The sequence below is a fragment of the Pempheris klunzingeri genome, chromosome 14, assembly GCF_042242105.1.
Source record: "Pempheris klunzingeri isolate RE-2024b chromosome 14, fPemKlu1.hap1, whole genome shotgun sequence".
NCBI lineage: Eukaryota > Metazoa > Chordata > Actinopteri > Acropomatiformes > Pempheridae > Pempheris > Pempheris klunzingeri.
In genome coordinates, this window is record NC_092025.1 from 1,918,425 (window position 1) to 1,935,492 (window position 17,068).

Sequence of the window (17,068 nt, forward strand, 5' to 3'; positions counted from 1 at the left end):
TTCAACAATATCTGTGAGAAATATATCAAATGAAATAATAACAAATGTATGGATATCCAAGAGAAGCAAACTACAGTGTGGACTGGGGAGCTACATTCACAGTATAGTGTTAATTTATTGGTGGAGTATTGTGAATGAAGAGGACATTAAAATCGTGGGAAAACTGGTCCCAATCCAAGTCAGACACCCCCGGTCTCCATAACTCACATGGACTACAGTCACAGAAGTTACAACAGAAGTAACTCAAAATTAGTATTCAACCATGTTTGTTTGCTAACATTAGCTAGCTGTGCACATAGTTGTTAGCAATGCAACTGCATACAGTGTGATGAGCTGGCTAATGTTAGCAAACATAGGCTGTTGGATGTTATTCCTTATAAAAGCAGCAGTGCTAACGGGTGTCTAACTCAGGAAACAGTTAGCACGTAGCTACATCTCCACCATAGCATCCTTCTGCTGACTCCCGTAAGGACAGCTAACCTAAATCATTAGACTTTAGAAAAGTCGGACATAACTTTGACACCATTAAAGTAATTGAAAACATTACACAATCATTTATATTAATCACCCCATAATAAATTATTATGGCAACTATGTTAACCAATAATTATATTTTCATCAGTTACCTAGTGACTCAGCATCCAGCCCGGGGAAGTTTTAAAGTTATGCTACTTCTATTTAAACTTTAAGCTAGGAAGTTGTGTAAGTCACGAGCAAACGCTGGCGTTTTACCTTCCACACTGTTTAAAACATATCCAACATCTCTTGTATTTCAATAAATGTGACATCTCCTCTCATCTACACTTCGAGGATATCAGCTGTTAGCAAAGGGACAATTATGGAAAGACACCAACTCAGACATCCTATTTTTGAAAATGTTCAAACAATGCCGAGACCTACAGTGTCGGTTTAAAAATCATGTATGTATTCTTTTTCAATCATTGCATCCCACAGTTTCCCCCCTTTGTTATACAGTTACAGTGTCATACAACTTCACGGGCCAAGTGTCACTTTGCATTCATATGTAGGAACCTTGCTGCTGCATGCTGAACTCACTTCACACCAACAAACCCCCCGTTTGACCAAACAACAAAAACTACACTACAGTATAGCAAGTTATGCTTATTTATTCATTTACACTAAAACTGATCAATGTACAGTACAGTTGTTTTGTAATTGTTATAGAAGCACTTTATGGTGTGGTATTTCTAATAATGGTGACATATTATTTTAAAATAAATGGCAAGAAACCAGAAAAAATGATGTAGCACCTTTGCAGTAATGCCATGGGTCAAACAGCTGCGACCTTAGAGCCAGAAGCTGTGTCAAACATGCATGTTTCAAATACGTGGGCTTCCTCTTGGATAGCAGAAAGTTTTTTTTATGGGATTCACCTCTTTTCCTGATCAAACTTAGTTGCAAATACTAGATATTTACAGTACAGAGCGACAGTCTCCGTATAAAGTGTATCTGCCTCCATCGTGACAGGCAGAGCTACTCAGTCTGGTTCCCATCTAGGGCAAAGCGTACGACCCCACTGCTCCTCCGCGGTTCGGCTCCCTCCAGCAGTGGCCGTGGTTCTCCTCCAGCAGCACCCTGGGAATGATGATGACTGGGTCGGAGAACCTCGTCTTTAGCATCTCTAGGAGGCAGCACATGATTAAGACAGTAGAGAAGAGGGAGACAGAAAGAGACACATGATGAGGCGTTTCTCTCAGGAGAACAACAACAAGCCATTGGGTTGAGTTCAGGTGAGCACCCTGTGACCGCTCATTTCAGAGAAGAACTGTTTCTGTTTCAGGGCAGAGAACCTTATCAGGTGACAAAGCCACATAACAAATCTTGTGTAAAAATGCCTCAAGACAACGTTAATGTAATCAAGTGACTTACAAATGATGCAATATAACTTTGAAGACTGTAAGGTCCATTGTGTTGTGGGACTGCCCATGTGAAGTCAAGCTTTTGGTGTCTTTCTAATGTTGCCTTGGACAGCTTTGCATTTAGATCAATACAGGCCATTGGTTTAAATCTACACTTTGACCCATTCAATTAGTCACAGTGACAGTATGAACTACAGGATGCCAATTGAATAGAGCAACGAGGGTCTCGGGGTGTTCTGTGAAAGAACAGCTACAAGATGCACTATTTATAGCATTCAGATGGAAATAAATTAGCAGCACAAATTTGAGCAAAGATCATTAACATGCACTTACAATTTCCTTTGAGCAGTCTCTTTCCAAAGCAGAGCCGCCTGCCTCTTTCCTTTCATACTTACCCCTCAGCTAACACTCAGATATTCTAGACATAGTGCCAAGTCTAGACCAAATGATTAAACATAACATCAGATTGCAGGTCCAACAGAAAACAGTGGCAGCATGCTTTAGAGACGGATTCTGAATGAAAAAAACAGTATGTAATATGAAACTTTAACCAGTGACAACAGGCTAAGATGCAAAGTGCTACAGTTTCTAATGTGATTACATGAGTGACCTGTCTCATAAATGAGTGGAAAAGTGATCTCCATTTTCCTCCCTCGGTGGTCAATTCACCAGTCATGCAGTTTGCATTAACCATGTAGAGTGTTACAGCAGCTGATAGAGGTTTGATGATGGTTGGAGATGACTGGACTAAGCCCGAGGCTTCCTTAAGAAAAGGCACCTTAAGGAACATAACATAATGTAGGATGTGACAGCAGGCAGTCATACAGCCCCCCCCCACTCCTACTCTAGTGTCCATATGGAAGAGAACTAGGGGCCATGAGGGGTCATGACCTAAGGGAGTAGACCAGAGATAATGTGGTGGTTCACCAGAAAAAACAAAACTGTGCCACTGTAATAAAAAACAAAAGTGAATCACAACTCCATGAGCATGTATGAATGGGAATGAGTGGCATTTGTGGCTCGTGGCCTATTTCTTTTCGTTGCTCTTGGGATTGATTACCTGGGATTGGGTAGTGCACAGCCCCACAGGTGTTGCTTTAGAGTCTGCACCCAGCCAATATCTCGGATTGGCTGGCAGAGTTGTATGTAGTGGTACTGTTTTAGCACAACCCTTCAAATGAATCAGAATGTCACTCATTAGCACACGACAAATTGGACACAGCAACATCCAAATGTGACATCCTCAAATACTCTAACATGACACCAGACTAAGTATGAGAAAGAACAATGTGATCTCAGCAAATGCAATATCACACATTTGCGGGTGCGTTTTGCAGAAAAGAGCATAATTTGTACATAACTAGGAGTTTAAGAGGCACATGACATCTTATTCTGGAATAAGTTTCTGGGCATCCTTTGACATGCATGTTGCTCTATAAGTCAGATGAGTTCTTGGAATATATTAGAGACATGATGCAGAAATAATATATTCCTCAATTCTCACGTGAGGGCAACATGCAGGGCCTGCAGAGGACGTCAGAGCTCATGCCAGAATGCGGCGCAATACTGCAGAAGCATAGACAGAAGTTGTGAGAGCAAGATTCTCTTCCATGTGGATTTATTTAATGTCGTCTGTCTCACAAAGACAAGGACTGGGACAGGAGAAACACTGACAGATACCTGCAACCGCTAATCTTTCACCATTCTTCTTAACAAAAAAAAGCAAGAAGACACTGCTTTTTCTGCTTTTTGCATTTATTTGTAATGTTTCATTAAATATGAGCAAGCAGATAGAAACACAAGCACGTCACAGTCCATTTTTTTTGCCCAAGACATAACTTTCTTTACCATACTTTCTATCCTTATTTGCCTAATAATTACAAAGATAGCACAGGGTGTGTGGTGTGCTGAGCACCATTTACATTTACTGCCCCTCCAGGCTCCCTCCCTTGTGTTACATGACAAAGCATCCCCCAACCAAAGGCTGCAAAATGCTAATGAGTCGGTCCCTCATCCCTGATGGGGCACGCAGATACATGTGGTGGTAGCAGTGATGGTCGCCGTCAGAAGATGGAGACAGTACAGTCCACCACTCAGAATGGAGGGGAGGATGCCGAGTAGCAGAGCTAATGAGGTGTGTGGGGGGGTGGAGCACAATGATGGGTTGACCCATGACAAGACTGTACAGTGCTCTTCTAATCCAAAAACAAAGACTTGAAAAGGTGGTGTTTCTCTCTGTCTATATATATATATGTGCTAAGACTCAAGACAATTTGTAGCCCTGCTATAATGTATAGACAGATATAAGCTATATATACAAGTGAGGTTATAGTTAGTTTGGACAGATTAACAGTTACAATACAACTTATTTCATGTTCCCTTTTCCTTCAACACACCTCACTGAGGAACTCTGGGTTAAACCAGAATGTAAAAATGGAGGCTATGCTTTGCTGGATACCTCTTACACACAACCTTTCCAAACAAAGCAAAAGCAAATCCAAGTCAGATCAACAATTTTTGAAATCAAACTCAACCTCATCGAGCCAACATACTTTTCATACTTTTGTCTTGCAATTTGGGCCAAAACAGGTTGAACAACATGTCTTCAGAAACAGAGAGTGATGAACGCTGGAGTCCAAAACAGAAGCAGTTACACTTATCCTCACATTACCGAGCCCTTATTGTGGTCTATCAAAGTAAAGGATGGCGTTAACAGAAAACAGATAACTTATTATTTGGAAAGAAATGTCTTATCCTTGTAAAAAAGCTCCCTCACTAAAGGTAAAAAAAGTGAAAAGTGCTATTAAGCAGCAATAAGAGCCATCTGCCGCCGTCCCATGGCGGTCTAATCACATCGGCTGCGGTCACACTCGGCAAAGCGTATTTCAAAAAAGCCAAAAGGAGGTGTGCAACTGAGTGCATGTTGCTGCAATTGCATAACTGTTGTGCAGCTCTGCAGAGGGCTCAGCCTTGTTAATAAAGACCACGTTGGAGGCAAAAACACTGAATTATGGCTACTTTGATTGACTCAGCTCTGATTGGATACAATCTGAACCACTCAACACAACATTTTCCAGCTCCTCTGAACTCATCCCTCTCTGATTCTGAGAAATGTTGTTACTCTAATGTTAAATGTCGTTAAAACTGCACGGCAGTATTATCTAATTGAGTGGGAATACTCATTTGCTATGCAAATGACTGGTGTTTAATGCATAATCAGTTTAGTGTGACCCAGATGGTTAGTTGGCAAACAAATTGGGTATTACAAAATAGCCCGGAGTAAATGAAAGTACCACTGTATGAATGGGTTTCACATGAGCATAGCAAAGGCTGAATGGGAGAACAGGATCTTTAGATGAAGTGAAAACAATTCTGCGTATCTACAACAAAGTTCAGTTCAAAATGAGACATTGGATTCCAAAAATCACATTTAACAAAGCGTCGTGAAAGTGCCCAACACAGACTTTGAGCCCTCTGAGCTCTACCATGAACAGAGAACAGGAGCAAAGATGGCAGGGCAGGTACAAAACAAGCCGTGGACATTTATCAAAGATTTTCAGATTTGCTGTTAATTTAACAAGTGCAGAAACAATATCCAAAGTGCCAATTTAGATTTTATTATAATGAAAACCAAAAGAAGGGGGAAAAATCCTTGATAAACTCAAAGCAATCTGCTCAGCTGATCAAAGCCAACCCTTCAGATTTGCTTGACGGTGGGCCCATGCAACGAGAGCCATCCATTGGCTAGCCAGGCAGCCAGTAGCCATGGCAACCCGGAGATGGAGGCAAGCAGAGTGGGGGTGGTGGGTGGCTTCAAATGGCGGAGGATGCTCCCGCCCATTCGTTACTATGGCGATCTAACATAGCGTGAGGTGGGAGGAGCAATGGCGTGTCATGTCTGAACCCCAACGTCCTGTTTCATTATTATTGTACAAACGTAGCCAAGAGGTAGTGAGAGAGGACAGAGACGAAGAGTGAGAGAGAGGGAAGAGAGAGGGAAGAGAGAAGAGCAGAAGAAAGAGGCCGGAGGGGGAAACAGAGAAACAGAAGAGAATGAAGGAAAGACGAAGAAAGATGAGAACCTTAATTAATTTTGCAGCCTCTGTGTTTGTTTTCCCCCAAAAAGAAGAAATAAAAGGAGAAGTAGTGCTAAATGATTTTTACTCTTTTGCCTCAGCCAGTTTGTTGTTCATCTCTTTACTTTTCTCCTTGTCCCCCACCGCCGGCTGGTTCTCGGGCTGGTTCTCCGAAGTCGTCTTCTTGGAACCCCTCAGCGCTGCGCTCTGCTTATCTTTGGCTTTCTTCGCCGGCTTGCCCTGGCCTGCCGCTGTGGCTCCAGACTTTTTGGGTTTAGAGCGAGGAGCACTATACCTGTCAACCTAAGGATGTCGGATAGTGGAAATGAGATTCCTGAGCTTTAATGCCTCAGTTATGACTAGTCATTTCTAAAATTATGCTGTGCAATGAGATGAGCATAGCAACAATTTCACATTACAGTAACATTTTCAGCTCCCTCCCCCCCCGAACTTGATCTGAAACCACACAACGAGAGAAGGGTGCATCTTCACCTGTTTCGTGGGGTCTATGTAAGGCTCGCTGTACAGACTGCGTATCCTCCTCCTCTCCATGGCCTTGTTGTCAGCAGGCTGCAGCGGCGCTTGCCCCTTGAAGGTGGCACTGTAGCTGGTCTCTAGGCTGGTCTGCCCATCCGGGGGCAGGTACTGGGATTTGGCCCGGATCATCTTTGCTGGCTTCACATCTCTGTAAGCCTTGTACTCAGTTCTGTGTGGAAAGAAGGAAGTCAGCTATCATAAGAAAATGTACTTGTTGTAGACCTTTAAAGAGCCTCAGCTGTGCACAGGTGACAGAGACAAGTGATCACTTTTAAGATGTTTTAATATACATTTTCTTTATCTTCCTGAGTTTATAAATACTATCTTATCTGTGGAATAATCATCCTCATTCATTAAATCAGTGATTACTTTGGGCTTCTACAGAGCTTTACTGTGTTTAGTGACTGTCTAGAGAAAACCTTTATGTATTGCTGTAGCTGTAGAGCGCATGACACCAATTTTGTAATCCCTGCCTAGAGAAAATATGTGAAGTGAAGTGGTGCATTACTACTGTAGAACAGAGCATGTCAGAGGTACTGTGGGTGGGAGGAGGTCTGCACCGCAGTCTGATGGTGTGATATTCTGTAGTCCTCACACAGCACTTCTGAAGAAGGTCAGCAGTATGGCATTCACACAGAGCAGGCTGGCCTGCAGCATGTTCTCTGTCAGCCGCCGCACATTTAAAGACCTATGGATAACTGCAGCACTGACGACAAGCACAGTAGCTTCATACCAGGTGCATATCAAAGTCATTTACTTTAATATATCACACTGCATCCCTCTCTCTCCCTCTATCATTTACAACTCTTACTTTCCTCTGCAGAGTACAGTATCCGCTCTGCATTACTCAAACATTCATTAGCAGCAAACGACCATATGTTACAAACACAGAAGCGTCCTAAACGTTAATATTTTTGTAGGAGGGCTGCAACTAAATATTAATTTCATTACTGAATCAATTGATTTATCAATCGAACAATTTCTTAAGATGCTTCTTTTGTCCAACTAACACGTCAAGACTAACGATAATTGGTTTACTATTACATGAGACAAAGACAAGCAGCAAAAGGTCTGTTAACCTATCAATCGAGTGTTTGCCAGTATTCATGTGAGCAGCCCCCTGTATCACTGTTATCAAAGAAGAGAACCACCAGTAAGCTTTGTAAACCGTTTATAGTGTATAGTGTATAGTAAACTTTATAGTGTCTTGCTTCTCCTGCAACAGGATGCCGTGATGTTGTAGCTAATTACAATGGAAAACAGACAGCTCTCTGGCTCAGGCCAGTCAGATGACACCTATCAAGTCGTTCCCTGTGGCTCCAGTGCAGTCACAAACACATTAACTCTCCAACCCTCAACGCAGCACAATCCAGTGCCAGCACAGAGAGCCACACAACTGTAGCCCGACCTCAGTGAAGTCTCCGTCCCCAGTGTAAGCAAGGAAGGAAGTGCGGATATCGGAGCCGACAAGGCCATGCAGCTATACTGGGGCCTCATTAGAACAATTTGTAAGCCCAAGTCATATGGAAAGACGTCCTATCGATAACTGGCAGCTATTGAAAACACCCTAAGAGGCCGTGTTATCCTGTTTAATGCATGTAGCAGGAACAGGAACATTGATTTTACATCTTTATTGTATTATTTACATTGAGAAGGCAGCTACGAGACTGTAGCTGAGCGGTGCGACTTTGCAGCAGTGTGAAAGCTGGGTTCTGACCTCAAATGTCCTTGTGGTGGGTTTTCATGGGGTAGCACGTGGGAGTGAAACAATAAACATTCATAGGCTGTGTGACAAGTGAGGAACAGGCCTGGATTTACAGTATTTGTGAGTCTCATGATTTTACAGAGGTTTATCACTTTATGTTAGAGTCTACAGCCATGCTAGCAGCTCTGTGGAACTGTGTCGACAGAATATCAATAAAGATAAATGACATTTAACGATCGATTCAACAGATTTTCAATTAAAAACTGATATGCTTGACATGTCATCTTCATTCATCTTGAGTTAGCTGTTAGGTGCTGACATCTAAAGGTGTATTAAACAAAACTGAGGCGTACAATGTACTTTTTAACACAAAATGAAAAGCAAACTCTTTATGATACAAAGGCTGGCGACTGTGACATGGCTGCTGAGTACAGAAACCCCTCCAGCGGTGCAGAGGAGTGGTGGAAATCCTACAGAGAGCGATTACGTAACGGGACTGAAGTCCACTTTCAATGCTCGACTGGGCCAAGAAGCCACAATGTAAAGACAGGTTACACAACAATGTCCAAGGCCAAGGGTATAAAGCGCTCACATGACACCACAGGACGTGTGTGTGCGAGGAAGACAGAGAAAGAGGCAGATTGTGAGTGCACGCGGGGTCCACAGTGTGAAACACCGGTCTGTACTGTAACATTGCTGCTATTCACAGACATACGACTGTGTAACAATAAAGCCTGTGTCTCAGAGGTCAGTGTGTACTTGGTACTTGTTTAAAAATGAAACCTTAGAAACCTTCCTTGGTTCAGTGGCCGTAATGTCACAGAATTGTATTTATGGTGTCTTCTTTTCGTCCAACCAATTCTTCAGGAACCAAAGATATGTACACTATCACACTAGATGGAGAACAGAGGCAAATCTACATTTGTGAGAAACTGGCACCAGAGAATTTATTAGGATTCATACCTGTTATTGGGAAAAATGATTTAAAAAAGTAAAAAAAAGTCCAGTTTGAAGAATCAGGTAGCATTTTTGTACTGTCTGATATTTCTTGCTGTGTGACTAAAGCTGCTTTGGACAGCTGACCCTGCTGACCCGCTGTGGTGGAGGGGATATGCAGAGAGAGGCCTCGTCACTACAACCAAACACTGGCACTGACGGGGGTGGAACCACGCCAGGGTACAGCACTGCTGAGCGCCATGCATCCCTGCTTGAACACGGTACAATCTGGACCACTCACCAAGGGACAGTCATAAGAGAAAAAGAATTAGGAAAAAACAAACGCCAGCAAATTTCTGTTCTGTGGGATCCGACGGTGTTGGGCTTTGCAACTCATCGTGAAACATAATACCAGTTAAAAGTACAGCGGCAGGTTATTGGCAGGCCGCAGAAAACCAGTACAGTAAGAAAGTCGAAGCAAATGTAGTCCAGTAAAGGATCTTCACTGACAAATTAAATCAAACTGTGTTCTGAAAGCCCACATTAATAATGTGAATCAAGCCTTTTACTGCAAGCAGACAGCTCCCTGGAATGCTAAAGGACTACAGTAAATATCTAAGTACCACATAAACCGTTCACACAACATGCTGAAACACAACATGAAAATATGGAGTAGGAATGTTTGCAGTTCCCAGAATATTACAAAGATATGTGCATCCATTTCTGGATATAATGCACACTACAGCTGATGTCAGTCAGCTATCAGGTACTGGGTCACAAACCATAGTATCTGAAAAAGCATCAGCCGAGTTATCACAGTTCATCCTGAGGGGGACACGAATGTGTGAACCAAAGACCAAAGACCCAAGACATTAAACTAAAAACCAGAGATGCCACACCAGATTTTAGTGTGACTGCGTTAGAAGGCACTTTGAAATTCTGTATGCCATAAATACATGTGTGCACAGCCACTGCTGAGATGAACTTCTGCGCCGTTATCGCCGATGGTGACCACAATGATTCTGGCTCTAATCCTACACCAGTGCTGGCCTGAGATAAAGGGCTGGCCCGCTTCTCTCAGAGTATTCCAGGGAATCAATCTGCCCACGCACAGCACTGTAGCATCACTTCCTAACAGTGTTTCTTAGAGTGTCGGAGCCTGGCTTCTGGTCAATACTCCCTCCTTCCTCTGGGATCTGTTGGCCTCATCACCATCTTACAGCCTCTCAGGCGGTGGCTCGATGGAAACAGCTGGGAGCTGTAACAGTGCATTACATTTTTACATTCTCTTCATAAAGGATGGCTCACACCCACAAATTTACAAGAATTCTTAACGTTGTCAGTAATGACTGTCAGTAACTGGGCCTCTGCAATGGTAACAGTTCAAAGCTATGCTAATTACTACAAAACAACCACCATCAAACACGCTATAGCAACCATTTCAAATGTTGTAGTGGAGGAATGGAGATTTAAGCACTTGTTGGGTTGCCAGTTTGACACACAGTGCAGGTTTCCAGTTATTAGCACAGGTCAGAGTTTAGTTACAGCTGCAGGTTTGACTGGGCTACAGTATCTTATATAATTCATTCATATCCAGAGTCAAATCTCAACATATTTCCATGTGAATTAACTGTAATGTGATATGACAAAATCAGATTAGATTGGTTACATAAGACGGTTAGTTTTAGCTGGCAGAGCTCTGAATTGATGCAACAAATGAATATTGGACATCAGCTGAGATTTTAGGATTACATTTTGGCAACAATAAATATAATACAGCTAAATCACACTGGTTTTATTTTCAGGGAGCAGTTAACTTGGGTAATGTGAGATAACAACCCAACATTTAGTTTTTTGGGGGGGATTTGTCCCATCTCTGTCTGGGAGCTGAAGCAGAATGGGTGTTTCTGCATTCACTGCTTGTCAGTAGGAACATGAAGCTTTGGTGGCTCTCTAAGAGGATCATTTTTAAATCCACCAGAATCCATTGGCCTCTTTACAGTGGGCTGTCTGGTACCACAAGTGCTCTGCATGTCATGTAAACGTGACAAGAAAAAAAAGCAAACTCAAATTTGATGTGCCCAGGTGACAGACACGAGACAGGAAAGTCAAAAGAAGGAGCTCCTGAGATAGTAATGTTGTGTAAAGTGTCGAGCTGTGATAAGTTACTCAAATTAAAATTAAAAATTCATGCGTCCTCAGACTCTCGCTTCCTTCTTGGAACCTGCATTACCTTCCTTTGTGTCAGCAATGAAACTCTGCTCTAATTTGTCATTCTCTGGTGTTTGCTTGATAATTCTTGAAGCAATCTGCGTCTTTTATTAGACGCCACACATCACATAATGGAACAAATAATGCTGACAAGATGAAGGATGGCTTTTGTCTTTTACAGAACACCAACAAAGACTCCAGCGACTACTGTCTGAGACTACTGGCATTTTAAACATAATGCAGCGAGTCGGCGGTGAGATGAAGGCTGGGTGGTGGCTTACGACTGGTAGGCTGTTGGTTGAAAATGCTGCACCAGTTCGGGCAAGAAAAGACACAGTTAACACAGTGGCTGGCAGAAAAGAACTATAGTTGCCTTTAGCGTTTCCAAGGAGCACTGCAGAGAAAGAGCTTTTGTGTTCTGCCGATAAATAAAAGCTTATAAAAACAGCAAGTGTCCTCATCAGAAACCGGAGCTGAGAGGAACAGGGCTTCACGTTGGATTGGCCCGATGCAAACAAGCACAACAGTATGGAGCGCTGGCCGTCAGTGAATGTAGCTACCTACTGAAAGCTGCATCCTGCTACAGAGTCCATCTATGCACCGACTAACTAGAGTCACACCTGAGAGAAACCAGAGCCTGACTGAGACAGGGTTTTTGAGGCCACGGCTGATATTCAAGTTAAAGAAGTGTGGGGTGTCTTAAGCGTGTACTGAAAGCTGACAAGACAAAATGTGTTTTATTCTCATAACCCATAATTCCAGTGTGCATCTCTCTGCTATTCATACACTTAATGGTGCTGAAATTGAAATTGTCCAGTCTTATAAATGCATGGAAATCTGGGAGGACAGCAGTGTCAGTCTTAGATAGCATGTGGAGCAACTTGAACGGGATCTAACGATAAAACGGTATTTTTTATTTTGGAATGCAGTATGTTTGTGTTGGAGGGCCAGCAAATGATTGTACAGTCAACCATCATGTCTGAGCTTCACTGTGCAGCTATCCAAACACAAGACTGCCTTCCCCTACCTTGCACCTTAAAAATGTAGAGTATTGGGGGGGCTCTTTATGTATATTTGCTTTGCTTTTCTGGCTGTTTGTTTTTTTTGGACCTGATCGAATAAAGCTTACATGTACATATAACAAGCATCATTACGACATATCTTATTAAAGAACCAGCAAACGATGTAGGTGTTTTGTGATGTTTTATTCATTTATCTATTTCCAGTCCAGTTCTAAATAAACTTGCCTAGAGTTCGACCTAAATACGTATACGCTTCAACACATTGAAGATATTCGTCACTTGTCATCTCTCAGTAATGACCAGACATTTAATTTTCCACAGCCTGTAAAGTCACCGTAGTGTAAATCAAAATGTGATTGTTGTGATTTTAAAGTTGCAATGTTTTAAATTACAATTTTGATATAAAAGCAATTTATAATATTAAGACAGGAAGACAATGAAACCTTAAATATGCACTGATCGGACATTTTACAACTGAAAATTAAATACGCTCTTCGGTGCACATACCTTGGCATTCTGTACTATCTGATGAAGATAGTGTATATTTACAATAAGCTAGATACTTCAGGTTAGCTTTACAACTACAACCACACAATGAGGACCCAGGACTTAATCTGAGCAGCCCAGATAAAAACCTTTCTGCTGTAATGCTATCTTTAGGTCATCAGTAGTACGAGCATGAACCCGGATGAAGATTCCTCATCAGGACTGATCTTACTCCTGTCGTCAGCAGTTCAAATGCCCGATGGCAAGCAGACCACTATCATATCAGTCCACTAGCCTGGAAACATATTCAGGCTCAAGTAAACATATAATGTTTTTGGTGACATTTTGGAAAATGAAAGGTCATTGATTGTTTTCACAGCAGTTCTCATTCATCACCTCTGTGTCAGACAACGTGGAGCTGACAAATTAATTCAATCTCATCATTCACTGTCTCTCACTATAATATTATTATGCCGATACTGCCGATCGAGCAAATGAATGATTCCAAGCAAACTATAGTTATAAACAAACAAGCAAAATATGTTCTTAAAGCTGTTGTTTAATACTTTAAGATGTAAGATTATATATCGTAGCTAAAATGTCCATTAATGTTGTGATATTGATTTCAATCATATCGTCCAGCTCTGATCATTCAGTAAAGAAAAGTGATATGAAGAAAATACACTTCATCTTAATGTATTTTTAGTGTTGATGTGTACATGTGCTGTATGCACACTCTCCATGACATTAGCCCACAGCTGACCTGCTTTGAGTCTCTGCTTGCAGAAGGATGCAGAGCGTTGACTGGTCTTCTGCTTGTCTCAGTGCAGCCATTTGATGCCATGTGGGGGGAAAATGCCCTGAGCTGCACCCAGCTGACGGCTCAACAACTCAGGCACGGCACCAAACAGCTGTAAGACTCACACACTGATCTCACATGGCGCCACTCACCTCTGCCAGCCAGATCACACCTCAGGGTCCCTGTGCACTCTGTGGACCCCTGAGCCAAAATATAACAATCTGCATCCTTTTAGGTGAACACTGTGAGTCACAGTCAGTGCTGTACAGAGGACAGTGTTCAGTATAAGTGCTGAGATGAAAGTAAGACAAACAATTGAATACTGAATGCTGCTAAAACCCTAAAATCCACTAAAAGACAGATTATAGCAGCAGTCACAAAAACCAATCAGGCTCAAGTGTGAAAAGGAGCTCATACATCACATCATACACGACACTTTGACAACAAACAGCCTTCCCAGAACAAAAATGCAAATGCTAACACAGCAGCCGTGATATGCATGACTTGATGCCCATCCATCCACCAGTCCCCATCATCCTCAGGAACGTTGTATAAGAGGACAGAGATCAGCCTCGTGGACGTAAACATCAGCAGTTTGGCAACAACTCCACCTTGACCTTTCTGTTTCAAAATAAAAGCGGACTGCTCAGTCATATTTTCACATGCTGTGTGTTCCTCTGAGAAGCTTTCAGTTAGAAATCACACACTAACCACTATATAGTCCACTATATAGTGAGTTTGCCACTGTGTGGTGCTGTATGTATGCCTTGTGAGAATTATTATACCCTATATAGTCAAAATACTACACAATTAATCATGACAAGTAGATTACAACTGATGGTCACCCACCCCCCTTCTAGGCAAAAGGGAGGCTTGATGGGAGTTGGACATTGTGCATCTTAACAGAACGCTGAGCTACAGTAAAGTAAAACCAGTAGAAAATACTTGCACCATAATGTCACAGGGTAAAAAGTATGGCTGGAAAATTTGGCAAGCAGGGTGAATAATTATGTTAGGTTTGTCATCATTTTGCCAACCTGTGTGAAAGGTATTAACAAATGAAGCTTTAAACTGGAATGACACCATTTTAAATTCATTGTGCACTTTTGATTATTGATGGAAAAGTTAACTGCATCAGTTTCATGGTGTGATATTACAACCGGTTCTTTTTCCCAGGTCGTCAAATACTGACCGGCTGTAACGTCCCTGATACCGAGGCAAAAAGCACCCTACTGAACATTAAGTGTTGTCACAGGTGTAGCCCACCTTTGTCGTCATGGTAATAATAATAAAACCATGGTTAACATTCTGAAATGGTTACGGTTTGGTTAGGTTTAGGCAACATGTTCTCATGACACACAAACAGCAGTCACCTTGGGGGAAGTTCTGTGTTTGTCACTCTTTATACCAGCATTTCTCAACAGTGGTGCTGTGGCACCCTGGGGTGCTGTCCAATATATTTATATATATATATATATATATATATATATATATATATATATATATATATATATATATATATATATATATGTGTGTGTATATACTGACATTGCACTCATAATAAAATGTATTAGAAATAATACAATAACACTTATCATGAAAACATAAATCATAAGCCATCTCATACATCATCAGTATTTGTCACACGTCTCAGGGTAACCGTGGACGCACCACGTGCATCACAACGTCACCATCTGGGGCCTCTTACTAGCATCACATAAATAATATACAGTGTTTTTTCTCACTACAGTGCGATGCATGTAAAGTTCATGAGTGAAGGGGTCGTGCACTCAAACTATAATGGAACAAGTTTTGAAAAAAAGGCATCAGATGAGATAACTGTAGCGCTGGACTAGCAGCAACACAAAGAAAAGACACGTGTCGTATGGATTCATCTTCACTGGGGATCCACCATCCCCTCTTCCTCTGGGCCTCCTATGTGGAATGTAATTGTCAAATCAAGAAAAACATCTAATAACAACTCATCCATCACTAGCCAGCAAACCTGCTGATCATTTCATTCATTTGGAAAGTTAAACCCAACGCCAGGAGCAGATGTGTGGATCTCAACCATCCCTGCCAGAATGAGGCCGTTATGTGCATCTTCCCAGGCTCAGGTTTCCCATTGAGTCACAATAACAACCCTCACCCCCTCCCCTCCCCAACACACACACACTCACACACTCACACTCACACACACACACACACACACACACACACACACACACACACACACACACACACACACACATTTTAGACTGGGGTGACTTGTGATTTTGCACATTTGTGCACCCAGTGTGCTGTGACTTCTGCTGCTTTATGCTACATTGTTCATCTCAGGGTGTCTTGTGCATATTGGGGGCCAAAGTGGGTGACAATTATATGTGATATGACTTCAACATATTGTGGTGAAGGTGTTACAGTATTTGTCTTAGCCAAGGGGAGGGTTGAAAGAAAATGGTGATAATGCCACTCCTCCCCGCCCAGTGATCTCAGTCCCTAAACATTCCTCTGATCAAAATGCCCTCCTGATAATTGAGTCTATAAACAGAGGTTCATGCACCTTCATATAAAATGTGACCCCTCTGACCCTTGGTGGCCCCAGAAGCCCCAGGCCTCGGTGTGCAGTGTGTAGAAACTCACTTGTATGAGCTGCCGGCTGTCAGCTCCTCTCGGATCTGCCTGTTCACAGCATCCGCCGCCGCCCTCCCTCGGCCCTCTCCTTCCACCTTCACCACTACTTTCTTGACACCCTCCACCTGTTTATTGAACTTCTTTTTCCTCTCCTGCCCCTGGGGGAGGTCTTTCTCCTGCACCTTGTCGGCTATAGCGCTCTTCTCCACCCCGCAGTCCGCTTGCGCTACGCGCTGCTTGGCGTGCCTGGCCCTGTCCGAGGGCCGGTCGTCGGTCTGAGGCGGTTTGGGTATCCAGGGATGGTCGTACCTCTTCGGGATGGGCCACGGCTTGAAGTCCTTCTGGTACTGGGTCTCGCTGTTGAAGGGTGTTTCCGGCTCGTGGTACTCGCTCTTGGGTTTGCAGCTCGGTTCGGGTCGCACTCTCCAGTGCTTAAAGTCCTCGCGCATCACCGAGCTGCACACGCGCTCCTCGGAGACGCACCTTCGCGGCGCGCGTGTCGCGGCGCGGGTTTCTGCGCGAGGCGGCTGCGTTTCTATGGCGACTCGGGCCTGGGGAGGGTGGAGCGGCGGCTGCAGCTGGATGTGCTGCATCTCAGAGGCGTCCGTGTACTTGGTGAAGACCAAAGGCACCGCAATGTCAGCCTTGTCCAGCTGGTTCCAGAAGCGGGCCATGCAGCACGCCCTGCTGATGCAGGGCCACGCCATCCTGAGCGGCACGGAGCTCCGCTACAACAGCAGCTGCACCGGGACCAGACGGAGGGAAAAGAAGCCTGCAGCCAG

General features: G+C 43.1%; 1 protein-coding gene across 1 annotated transcript; it reads right to left on the reverse strand.

The window, feature by feature from the left end:
• Positions 1–1,494: 1,494 nt before the first annotated feature.
• Positions 1,495–17,068, reverse strand: map6a (microtubule-associated protein 6a). Its single transcript, XM_070844030.1, has 5 exons — positions 16,296–17,068; positions 6,449–6,662; positions 6,045–6,259; positions 2,941–3,051; positions 1,495–1,642 (listed from the first exon to the last, which is right to left on the reverse strand). The coding sequence occupies exons 1-5, from the start codon at positions 16,991–16,993 to the stop codon at positions 1,495–1,497; spliced, it is 1,386 nt and encodes a 461-aa protein (XP_070700131.1). The 5' UTR covers positions 16,994–17,068.